Here is a 13,258-nt window from a genome sequence, read left to right as displayed (position 1 = left end):
GTACTATATGACAATAGCCTGGGGTAAAATTTACATTTTACAATCTCACTATTAAATAATTATATATATATATATATATATATATATATATATATATATATATATATATATATATATAAAATGAAAATGAGCAGAAAATGTTATCTTGATGGAAAACAAATCGTGACTGAATGAATATTTTTATAGACAACTAGAATATAAATGTCTTGTATATACTGTATATATATATATATATTATATATATATATATATATATATATATATATATATATATCTAGTAAAACTATAAAAAGGCAGGGCTCACGAGCACATTCATTGCATAATGAATACATGAAGTACAGATAGTGAAAGGCAATCTGCAAAGAAACTTATTTGTTTTGCATGCCCTGTATTTTGATATATAAGAAAAGTTTAAATAACAAAGTATATAAAGAAGATCGTATCTTTTGTGTTATAGCACTCAATATTAGGACAATGCCACATTCATAGCTTAAGTCAGATGGAAAGCTTCAAATTTGAAGTGTTAAACTTTTGGGATAATGATGTGTCAGACATTTTACTGTTAATTGTACTTGTTTCCCTTGTTATGGATTCTTTTCACCTGTGTACCATCTAGTTTCCTTTGCTCTCTGTGTTTTAGTCCTCAGTTTCCTTTCCTTGTACTGTATTGACCTTGTATTCAAAGCTGTTATGTTTGCTTCAGTGGTTGCTCAAGGCTGGATTAGCATCTTTTGTTTATTTAATCAAAATGTTCTGCCTTAAAAGGATAGTTCACCCCAAAATGAAAATGTTATGTTTATCTGCTTACCCCCAAGGGCATAGAAGATGTAGATGACTTTATTTCTTCAGTAGAACACAAATGGAGATTTTTATATGAAACCATTACAGTCTGTCAGTTTTATAATGGAAGTGGGTAGGAATCACGGCTTTGAAAGTAAAAAAAAAAACATACACATACAAAATTTAATTAAACCCTGGGTCTCGTGATGATACACTGATGTGTATAGACACAAAACGATCAGTCTGTGCAAGAAACTGAATAGTATTTATATCGTTTTTACCTCTGATTTTCACCGCAATGTCTTAACTGTCCTGAATGTGTTCACTCTTCTTTTTCAGCCTGCATGTGAGGCATCTTCTTCTTTTTCTTTACGGCGGATCACAGACTTATAAGTGCACTACCGTCTTCTCTCAAATGGACCATTGATACTCCTAATAGAGATTGTAGATGGAACCTACATTCAGTTCGGAAGGACTCATCCCTATGCCCTAATCCCTTCAAAGGGTTTACCCTCTGGAGTGAGAGCTATTAAGGGTTGAAGGGTGTAGGGCACCAAACAACTTTTTCTTGAAGTGCCCCTCTGCGTCATCATCCGGTGCCCACATGGAGGTGCTGTCATCATGTAAAGAATTGGCACAAAAGATCATGGGAGCCCAAAGTGTCCATCAGTTGTACCCTTTGAAGTGGCCAGTTTTGATCACTTCCGTTTTGAATGACCCTTTCTGAAGTGCCCTTCGAAAGGTGATATATCCTGTTTGGAACGAACCGAGAGTGTCAGTGTGTCAGTGGTTGAGATAGGTAGTGGTTATGCATTTATAAGTCTGTGATCCGCTGTAAAGCAAGAAGAAGATGCCTCACGCAAAGGCTGAAGACCAAGAAACGCGCTCAGGACAGTTCAGACATTGCAATATAAATACTTCTCAGTTTTTTGCACAGACCGATCGTTTTGTGTCTTTACAAATCAGTGTATCATCAGGAGCTGCAGGGTTTAATTTTACTCTCAAAGCCGTGGTTCCCAACCACTTCCATTATAGGTGTTCTACCTTTAGGCACCGCCCCTAGCTTTGTACCTTTTTTGTCTGAGGGAGAACAGATGTTTGCATATTTCTGTGCCTTTATTTGGTGTGTGTTTGAAATAGCCTGCAGGCAGAGAATCACTTTGAATACCCAGTTCACTCTCAGAATTGTTTATTATTATTTATTTGACTAATTTAATTGTTTCATTTTAGTATTAATTGCATCAACTTGTGTTTATTTACATTATGAGTATATGTATTACTGAGTGAACATGCAGATTACAAATAAGATATGATAAAATATAGCAATATATTACAAAATTGATAATACTAAATGTATACATTACAGTGTTATATTTGTATATATTACAGTACAGACATTAAAAGAAGTAAAAAATAAAACTTTAAAATTCATAATTCTAATGCAAATCATATAACTTTTTGTTGTATAATTTTTAACTATACACCATGGAAAAACTGACTAAACTGTATCAAGATCAGTACCACTATACAAACAACTTTTGAATAACTTATATTCACTTAAAGATAAAAGAAAATCCTAAAGATGTCTGTCAAGAAAGCTACTGTCTTAATAGTATGATGTACTGCTACACTGATGTAATCATTCTACATCATTATGCTTGCTGAACTAATCCTCAGACTTAGTGTAATGATTACTACTGTTCCGAGTGTGTGTTCACCGTGTGTGTGTGTTCACTGCTGTGTGTGTGCACTTTGAATTGGTTAAATGCAGAGCACGAATTCTGAGTATAGGTCACCATACTTGGCTGTATGTCACGTCACTTTCACTAAACTCTATTTGATGGGATTATGATCAGGATGAGCTGCAGCAAGACGTGTACTGTGACTCGCTGAGATTTTGGTCAGGTATGTTCCAGGGACTAGCCCAGATATTCCATCCCTCCATGCTCTCCACCACCCATCCTCGCCTTTCTCAGTGATGGTAACAACTTGTCCTTTACTGATAGACAGCTCATCATCTTCCTAGAAATTAGGGATACAGGGATTTGAGTACACAACTCATAAAATTAGTCTCCAAAGACTATTAATGTTTTTTTTTTTATAAACATATATAGACATTTTAAACTTTTTAACAAGGCTGTCAGGCAAACATTTGAATTACTATTAATTTTATTTCTACTTTCAATTCTAGTTCCCGATTGCTACCTCAATTAAATTTCTGAAACTTAAACAGAAACTCTAAAAAGCATGATAAATGAAACTCAACCACAGCGTCTACTAACCCTTGGGATAAAAACTAAGCATAACAGTTACTGTATTTATTTACCTGAGCTTTAAAATCATATAACACCATGTACTTCTCAGGTCCTCCTCCTGTTTGTTGAGCAGATGTGTATGAGCCAGCTGAATTACTTCCTGCTTCAGAACACCCTGTGATGTACAGTAAGGTCAGCGATGTTCAGTGTAGATAATTCCTAATACTGCTTATTAAGTGCTAGAGTTCACTGGAATGTATTATGAGTATATTAGTGTAATGCTTTTTGCATACTGACTATAAGTTTAAAGGAACAGTTCACCCAAAAATGAAAATTCTGTCATTGATTACTCACCCTCATGTAGTTTCAAACCCATAAGACTTTTGTTCATCTTTGGAACACTAAGATATTTTTTATGAAATCCAAGAGCTTTCTGATCAAATTAGTTCTCAATAAATTAGAAAGTCGAGGAAAAGTTCATTTCAGTAATTCAACTCAAACTGTGAAACTCATGTATTAAATAAATTCAGTGCACACAGACTGAAGTAGTCTATGTCTTTTTTTTTTTTTAATTGTGGCTCACATTTAACAAAAAATCTCAACAAATTAGAATATGGTGATATGCCAATCAGCTACTCAACTCAAAACACTTGCAAAGTTTTCCTGAGCCTTCAAAATGGTCTCTGACAATCATTGACACCCTTCACAAGGAGCGTAAGTCACAAAAACTTATTGCCAATAAGCTGGCTGTTCACAGAGTGCTATATCCAAGCATGTTAACAGGAAGTTGAGAGGAACGAAAAAGTTTGGAAGAAAAAGATGCACAACCAACCGAGAGAACCGCAGCCTTATGAGGATTGTCAAAGCAAACTGGATTCAAGAATTTTAGTGAACTTCATAAGGAATGAACTGAGGCTGGGGTCAAGGCAACAAGAGCCACCACACACAGACGTGTCAAGGAATTTGGCTACAGTTGTCATATTCCTCTTTGTTAAGCCACTCCTGAACCACAGACAATGTCAGAGGCATCTTAACTGGGTTAAGGAGAAGAAGAATTGGACTGTTACCATTGGTCCAAAGTCCTCTTTTCAGATGAGAGCAAGTTTTGTATTTCATTTGGAAACCAAGGGTGAAGAAGCTCATAGCACAAGTCCAGTGTTAAGTTTCCACAGTTTCTACTGATTTGGGGTACAATGTCATCTGCCAGTGTTGGTCCATTGTGTTTTTTGAAAACGTACTCGGTTACTAAACGTAACCTCGGTTCTCTCTAGAAGAGCGAACGAGTACTGCGTCTTAGCTAAGACGCTACGGGAAAAGTCTCTTTTCACGAAATACTGAAGCAAAAAATTATCCTTAATTTTGTATTTTTGTAAAGCGCATTTGCAGCAGTACACAGCCATAGGCGAGATGGCTCGTTCGCTCATTGGCTTGTTCTGCGGCAACTGCACAGCCTATCGAGCGCGGGCTGATGCAACATCAGACCAATAAGGGCGCTTCGCGCCCTTCTTGCCACTTCCCGCCGAAACGGGTGTGGCCCAACCTATAAAAGGAGCTCGAAAAGCCTGACTCACCTGATTTTTCATCTCTTCAGCGAAGCTCACGCATCGCTGGATCACGGAGGAAGCAAGCGCCGTCTGAGAAAGCACATCAGCAGGACGAGCCATTCTGAAGCTGCTGGCATCGCCGCCTTCCACTGCCGTTCCTGCTGCGCTATCCGGCGCCTATATCCTTTCAATCCTGTTTTATCCAAGCTGTTCTTTATGTGTGTGTGTGTGTGTGTTCGCCCTGCGACACACACTCGTAAAAGAGTCGCGTCTTTTTTAAGATGCCTTCCTGCGGCTCGTCAGAGCCCCACTCAGTGAGGGAGACCGGTACGTCATCTGTGTCTCCTGCCTGGGTGAAGATCATGCAGCGCTCGCTCGCTGACGGCGGATGCCCCCACTGCGAGCTGTTGCCATGGTGACTCTGAGGACTCACCTGGCCTTTTTCTCTGAGCCTGCATTCTCCGCTGCGCTGAGGCGCCGTAAAAGCATAGCTTCCAGCGGATTCCGGAACCGTCTTCAGCTCAACCGAGCTCGCCGGTTCGCCCTGCTTCACCGGCAAAGTGACTGCATCCATTTACCAACAAACCTTGGAGCACTTCATGCTTCCTTCTGCTGACTAGCTTTTTGAAGATGCTGATTTTATTTTCCAGCAGGATTTGGCACCTGCCCACACTGCCAAAAACACCAAAAGTTGGTTAAATGACCATGGTGTTGGTGTGCTTGATTGGCCAGCAAACTCCCTAGATCTGAACCCCATAGAGAATCTACAGGGTATTGTCAAGATGAAAATGAGAAACAAGAGACCAAAAAATGTAGATGAGTTGAAGGCCACTGTCAAAAACCTGGGCTTCCATACCACCTCAGCAGTGCCACAAACTGATCACCTCCATGCCACACTGAATTGAGGCAGTAATTAAAGCAAAATAACTTGGTCCCTACCAAGTATTGAGTACATGTACAGTAAATGAACATACTTTCCAGAAGATCAACAATTCACAAAAAATGTTTTTTTAAAAATTGGTATTATGAAGTATTCTAATTTGTTAAGATCGTGAATTGTTGGGTTTTTGTTAAATGATGAACTAAGAAAGATGGATGCTCTGTGGCAGAACGCCCACTCCTGTCCTTACTACCTTTCTGGGCCTTGAATGTGTCAGTTTCAGGGTCAGAAAGCTCTCAGATTTCACCAAAAATATCTTAATTTGTGTTTCGAAGATGAACAGAGGTTTTACCGGTTTGGAAGATTTGTGAGTATTGGTGAGTAACAGATTGGTGAGTAATGACAGAATTTTTATTTTTGGGTGAACTATCTCTTTAAGACTTCATAGAAGTAATACTGACCACTGAAAGACATCCCTGGAAGCATGACAGATAATCTGCAGATACAAAAGGTAGAGTTTAACAATCAAGTTACAAAAAAAACATAAAATAACAGTAATTCTTTATTAAGATGTAGTTCAGACATTCACCTCTTTGTTTCAACTCTCCTGACTCCTCCATTAGCGTCCAATTCAGAGTAACTCTGAAACTCAATGAGAGCTGAGGAGACAATTTATGTAGAATTTCTTAACAGTGTCTTACTGTATGTCAGCTCTTGAACTGTTGGATTTCTGAAGTAAATCATGATGGTGGTGAATATACCTGGAGGACGACAGGCTGTCTTTTTCATTTTAATGAAGCAGTTGTTGTCAGTGATGATGTCACACTGCTCTAAAACCTTTCTCACTTCCTCATAGCACTAGAAAACAAAGGAAAACAGTTGTTAAAATAACTGTAAATCAGAAACAGCATTTGACTAGGCTTTCCCTTACGAAAGGAAAATATATTTACCAATATATTTCTTAAAATATATTGTGATATATTGTAATATATTATTTTCCCTTTTTATTTTCTAATATTTTATATATTTGAATACATTTAATAATATATTGATGATACATATATTATATAATATATAGCAAAATATACAAATGATTGCCGCTTTCAATATATTGCAATATATTGGAAAAAAGAAATATATATAAGAATATATGCCTAATATATTAAATGATATTTTCCAATATACTGCAATATATTTTTGTTTCATAAGGGTTGGTATATAAAGATTGAGAAATGTGGACAGTTACGTCATCATCACGGACACACTGCATGGACAGCAGATTGCAATGATCCCATAACACACAGCGCAAGATATTAATGCGCTCAGACTCCTGCTGCTGGAACACCTACAAGGCAACACACAAATACAAAACATGAAATATTTTTAAAATGTGGCCAGTGAATTAAGAATTATTTCCCTTTTTACTATTTTTGGTAATGGCATTTTCTCAACCTGTCTAAAGTTTTATACCACATCAATAAATATTCTCCAGCTGTATATGACAGAATGCTATGACTGTTTATCACATGCCTGTGAGATTCTGTCTTCTCTCATTTAGTCATAATTACCCAAAATAAAACATGAAGCTGTGCTTATTTGTGTAGACACTCCTTCCTCTTTTAACCTTATATTTTAGTGGTCTATGCATGTTTATGTATAGTTCTTTACCTCACACACACTCCTGTATGTGCTCTCCCAGTCCTGGCACATTTTTTCTAGTTGATCAACATTCCATTTGTATTGCTTTTCTGAACCAGCAAGAGAATAAAACAGAAAGTCAACTCTCAATTAATATTAACATGTAAGATGTAAAGTGTAGTATACACAATGCATGCACAATGCTTGATTGAATATTTGATTATTTTGACTTCATCCAAAAGACATTACATTGCATTTATCCTCTTACTGCCAGCCAGGATCATAACAACAGGTAAGTGTTTTAGCACAAACCTGACAGGTTGGCTGCCTGCCTGCATAACCGCGCCCTGCTTATCACCTACAACACAATACAACATAGACTGATAAATAGCCATACTCAGTCTTTGAACCTGACTTCTTTGAAGAGCAGTGTGTAACATATATTGTACAAATAATCTTTAATGTAACATACATATGACAGAATTGTCACAAAGTCTCTATTCTAAAGAAATCAAAGTTACACTGACTGATGAACAGTTTCTTATTACACTGGGGTGGAATGATGCCCATTCAGACTGAAACAAGTTTGCATTGCTTTAATCCTCATTTTGGCCTTACTGTGACCACAAACCTGCCATAGATAATTTTCACAACTGTCTAAAACTCCAGAATTAAAATGAACACTTCTCGTTAGGAAAATATGGAAACATTTAACTTACTAAGTTATTTAGTATATAAAACGTTATAGTACATATTCAATATTTTTTTCAGTTCAGGCCCTCACACCTTTTCTGATTGCCGGTGGGTGGAGGTGGTCACATTTGTCTTCTTCCCCACTGCTTGCTCAGCCTCTTCTGCCTCTTTACACCTCTGCTCATATAACCTTTTTGACTGTAGGACATACAGTAAATAAAATAGTTTCAAAGTGAGTATAAATGCAAGATAAAAATAAACAGGGAGGTGGGTACAGAGCTTGTTATACAAATGTGTCTAAAAACGTATCGCACGATCTTTGGTGTTTCAGTGGTTGTACAACACAGGAAGTTCAAGTCTTATTATATCCAGAGACAGCAAGCATACCTACAAACCAACCAACCTATTCTTATTTTCTCACATTCGATGTCACCATCTGTTTCCATGCCTTTTTATTTTTCTATCTCTCTCTACACATTTCTTGGTGGTAAAAATAAATGTTTGAGTCTTCAAACCCATAGCCAATGAACAAAAGCCAGAATTTATCTTATGTGTGCTGTCTAATCATGGCGTAATTCATTCTACAAATACAATCACTACAAGCCTAGTGGCTTCTGTTACTTCTTTCAGTTTCTACTTCTGTCTTCCTCATTTGGCTGATATAGAATTAGGTTGGACCCTGAGAATTATGTGTCATTTACGCCACGAGCAACTAATGAAAGGGGAAACGAGAGGACTTAACACTGGAAAATAGATACTTGTTTTAACCAGATTTACTCTACTTACCTCCATGGTCTTCTTGTGCAACAGCATTTTAGGCTTCTGAAGTTTTTCAATAATCTCTTCAAGCTAATTAGGAAAAAGAGGCATTAGCTTTCATCGTTTAGCACGTGCATTAATAAATAAATTAGTGATCATTCAAAATACAACATATGATGTCTGTGTTAATGCTTGTGCGCTTGCAAACCAAAGTGCCAGTTTTCTTCCTCTTGCACACTGACCATATGAATAACCACAACTGTGACCATGGAAACACTACCAAAGTGCTGTGGGCTGTGTGCGTAATGGATCATTCGATTTATTTTCTACCTTTTTTCTCTGTTCCCTCTGGCGCTCTCGAAATGCCTCTATTTTCTGAACTTCCTCCTTTATCCTTTCAGATAGTTGGATGTGCAGGTTTCCTGTCTTCTCAATTTCTAGAAAACAATGCAAATCAGGTTGAGAACATAACATTCAAAGCCTTTTTCTAGGAAAGAGGCAAAAGGGAATTGCATCACCTCACATACCTGCTTTTAATTTGTCAAACGAGGCCTTTAATGTCCTGAGTATGGAAAACAAATGATGTAATGAATGCACACAAACACTTATCTTACACACTTTTGGACACATTTACTATATATTGTAGATAAGAAAGTTTTACATAAACATGAGGCATTTACTTAGGAGTTGTTGTGTGTGATGTGAGTTAAGTAGCAAAAGTGTGTGTGTTTCAAATGGAATTTGTTTGCAACTTACCCAATCTCGGTTTGACCTTCTGCCTTCCGAGCAATTGCCACCAGATCTCGGCCGTACTTCTCCTCTGCTAGTGCTCTGCGAAGGAGAGCAGAAGTCACACACTGACATTCACAGAAACACACCGCTATAAATAACTACCCCATACCTCATTTTCAACAGTTCTTCTACATCCTTGCACATGTGTCTGCCATCCTGTAACCTCTGCAATATTGCTTCATAACCCGACTGGTCAGAAAAGTCAGTACCCTGAAAACATAACAAACACGCAACACACATGACATACATGAGACACACATAGTAGTCCTTCTGATATGTATATTTTATGAGCACTAAGCACACTTTTCTTTGGAGAACTATTAAAAATTAGTAATTAAATATGAAAATAATATTTGAAAGATAGTAGTTTAAAATTTTTACTGAAATGTAATATTATTAAAAGGAAACCCACCCTTTAAAAACAAGCGACACTTTATTTAAATAGTCCATTTAAGATGTTCTATATGCAACTTTGCAACTACATGTGTACTAACTAAATCTCATTAGTCTACTAGTAGACAGTTATGTTAGAGTTAGGGGTAGTAGATAAGTAAAAGCTGACATGTACTTGTAAAGATAATAGAATGTGTGTTGGGGGACCATTAAAATAAAGTGACATGACAGTTCAAGTTTTCCGTCTTAAGTTTTCCGAATTCACTTAAGAAAAAAAAGAAGAAGAAGAAATACAAACCATTATTCTAAAAATAGAAGTAAAGGATTTTACATTTCCTGTAGCCTATAGGCTATCATGAGAAACTGTACTTAAAAGAGGCTTACAAACAAGAACTTACCCAAAAGGCATTGCAGAACAGTAAAGCCATCTTCTTTACCAGGCTTCGTAAAGTTATAGTTCAGAAGTGCCTCTTGAACACCCACAAGCACCGCTGTGACAGATTACATTAAAGTTGCTGTCACGGTTAAAGAAAGACGAGCTACGCGGAGAGGCAACCGTCAAATGAAGAGTTTGAAATGAGGAAGAAACTGCGTGGTGGTCAACTTTGATCTCTTGGCGTCTTCATTTGCTCATTGAAAGAGGAAGAATAGCTAATGTTGATGTCACTGTCAGCACGTAATTTCAACAGAGATGACAGAAATTTGCCAGACAAGCGCCAAACGAACTGATAAGATAAGGTAGACCAAATAATAGATGTTTAGAATTTTATTTTAACACTGCACCATTATGGAAAATGGGTTTCTGTTGATATATGCAACACAATATAAACAATTGGCTTCATATTGTGTGTGAAGTGTGAAACGGCACCTATTGTTAAACAATTTATCCCTGTATGCCAATGTAAACAAAAACTCTATTTTCCGTTATCATGTTCTTCTTTTCTGGCTAATGATTGCTGTAACACACTTCAGCCAAAAGTGGGAGACATAACCCTCCTAATCTAATAGAGTGTATTAGTGTGGAATAATTACTGTATTTCCGCTGCCTCAGATAAAACGGGTTTATCACACTTGACCTGGCTCATCTATGGGCTCAACAAAGAGAAACCGATCAAGTGTCTGCTTGAGAAATAATCTCACTTTGGGATCAGTATACCGTGTGAAAAGCTAAACAGCATCTTTGCAAAGAGGAGGTCCTAAAAGCATGTTTGGGTGCACGTGCAACAAGATGTGTGTGAAATATAGGTCTAAATGATGATAATAATGCAGGTTATGCTTACAGGTTTATTCAAATATGTTCTGTGTATAAATCAACAAATCGACTTATTTTACAGCAATAAAATATTAATAATTATTTTTTAAATATACTGAATAAAATCTTAAATGTAAAAAGTTTTTAGGCCCATGTGGTTCAGGAAAACATCATTAGGCTACCTTAGTATTGTGAATCTGTGAATACATTAACAAATCTATAATAGAGCTGCAGTAATATAGTAAGTAAATAAATAAATAAAGTTTAAAGACAATTCTAAAAAAGTGCTAAAATGTTGATGTAATAGAAAATTGAGAAATAGAAAATAGAATTAAAACATTAACAGAAAAACAAACAGCTTTGGTGGAGTGTACCAGTTTTTGGTAGATACATTAATGCAACCTGTTCACTGGCTGACAGATTTGTAGTTTTATTCTCTGCAGCACTTCCACACCAGCTGGATGATTTTAGATTTTGGGATGGGGTGAGGGTGAACGTTAGTACAAAGATGGGATAAAATAAAACCTATGGTACATTTCATTGGGGTTGGGGGTTGGGGGTTGTCAGTTAACCAATTATGTGCTTCATGTAATAACATAGAAATTAATTTTTATTACTCATTTTATTATATATATATATATATATATATATATATATATATATATATATATATATATATATATATATATATATATATATGTAAGTCATGTAAGACTCAGTCAGCTTGTTTTGGGCATGCGCTTTGGGCAATATCCTTCATGTTTGTCATTGTGTGTCAAAGAGATTGTGTGTGCAGGCAGTTTGCACTTGTGAATATTTATATTATATAGATATGTATTTATAGACATTTAAGAAGTATGCATAACTGCTGTTGAGCTATGTGGTGGTGTACATAATTATCGATTGATGTGATGAAGTGTGGTGGTGGTTTGTGTGTGTGCGTGTATTGATTGTTCTGTTATGCAGTATGATGCTGAGTGTGGCATTGTTGACTGCTTGCGGTCGCCACAGCAGGCAAGAGGATTGTGGTTAGGCTGCAGACAGACTGACGTAGTGTGTGTGTGTTTGTGTGTTTAATGCCCCCTCTCTAGGTAAGTGCTCCTTGAATGAGGCGAAGACTAAAAGTAGTTTCTTTGTTACCTTGGATTGTGTCTAGTTTCACATGCATGCAGTTATGTTGAAAAGGTGAGAATGTGGTAATAAAAATGGAAAATTATGTAGAAGATCGTGCATGTAAGCATGATGTGAAAATGCATTTGTTACCCTATATGTGATCTGTCTGTTTCCTAAATAGGGCTACTAAATTGGGGTTGGTTTTTTTTTATATGAATGAATCTCTGTCGGGAACTGACTGTCTTCAGAAAAGTTTAGATGCTCTTTTCTTTTCATCTTGCCTCCAGATGCTTATTAATGTAGTATTTAGAAGCGCAGGACTACTGTTCTATAAGCGCCACCTGCTGTCAGAGAGTGACTTTGCATTCTCATGCAGCCTGTCTTCTGCTTTTACCTAATGCAGATATATTTTAAGTGGGATAATAATACTGTAGTAAAACTAAGGTCAAATTCTATTTTGCTTATTATACAATCTAATTTACATCAACATTTATTTGGATAAAATGCTGCGGTTCTGCATCTGTTTCATGCCTTCCGATTAATATAAAGGCACAGTCAGGGACAAAATGTGATAAACTGTGAAACCTTAAAAAATAGTGTTTTGATCAAGTCGCCCAGAACTTTTAAACAGCTTTTACAGACCTTTTACAGAGTAATAGTAAGATAAACAGTACAAATAGCAAATAATCATAAATATTTGTTTAACAAATCATTAGGCTAAATATTACACAAAATAAGCAAATACACAATATTTTAAAATGTTAAATTATTAAAATATTAAATATTATACCTTCCTTGACTAATTTTGTCTTTTCTACAATGTAAAACTACTAAAATGATATGAAATCAGAAATGTATGTAAAATATAACGCAGACATTATAAAAATACATAAAATATTGGTAATATTCAAATATTAAACATACCTGTCATAAATGAGTTCTTTTTTTTTCTTTACAAATGCATGATAAAAATCACAACTAAAATTATATTAAATCTGAAATGTAAAACTTTATACACTTTATATACAGTCGTGGCCAAAAGTTTTGAGAATTACATAAATATTAGTTTTCAAAAAGTTAAACTGCTAAACTGCTTTTAGATCTTTGTTTCAGTTGTTTCTGTGATGTACTGAAATATAATTACAAGCACTTCATACGT

The 13,258-nt window shown here is 36.1% G+C and overlaps 1 protein-coding gene across 1 annotated transcript; it reads right to left on the bottom strand.

Annotated features, from left to right (window-relative positions):
- Positions 1–1,929: 1,929 nt before the first annotated feature.
- On the bottom strand, positions 1,930–10,292 carry LOC132114346 (proline-serine-threonine phosphatase-interacting protein 1-like). Its single transcript, XM_059522457.1, has 15 exons — positions 10,133–10,292; positions 9,451–9,551; positions 9,306–9,380; positions 9,077–9,111; positions 8,880–8,986; positions 8,577–8,639; positions 7,884–7,988; positions 7,410–7,455; positions 7,128–7,207; positions 6,706–6,804; positions 6,221–6,317; positions 6,049–6,118; positions 5,921–5,955; positions 3,107–3,210; positions 1,930–2,802 (listed from the first exon to the last, which is right to left on the bottom strand). The coding sequence occupies exons 1-15, from the start codon at positions 10,160–10,162 to the stop codon at positions 2,614–2,616; spliced, it is 1,236 nt and encodes a 411-aa protein (XP_059378440.1). The 5' UTR covers positions 10,163–10,292; the 3' UTR covers positions 1,930–2,613.
- Positions 10,293–13,258: the final 2,966 nt, after the last annotated feature.

The sequence above is a fragment of the Carassius carassius genome, chromosome 3 (genome assembly GCF_963082965.1).
Source record: "Carassius carassius chromosome 3, fCarCar2.1, whole genome shotgun sequence".
Taxonomy (NCBI): Eukaryota; Metazoa; Chordata; class Actinopteri; order Cypriniformes; family Cyprinidae; genus Carassius; species Carassius carassius.
The sequence above is the reverse complement of the archived record's forward strand: the minus strand, read 5'-3'. Positions and strand labels throughout refer to the sequence as shown.

Excerpts from the sequence above, each read along its gene's own strand:
- LOC132114346 (XM_059522457.1), bottom strand. The coding sequence starts at position 10,162 with ATGGCTTTACTGTTCTGCAATGCCTTTTGG. Across the intron at positions 6,318-6,705 it reads AGTGTGTCCGTGATGATGAC|TGCTATGAGGAAGTGAGAAA; the intron begins GTAACTGTCCAC and ends TTTGTTTTCTAG. Across the intron at positions 2,803-3,106 it reads TATATGATTTTAAAGCTCAG|GAAGATGATGAGCTGTCTAT; the intron begins GTAAATAAATAC and ends CCTAATTTCTAG.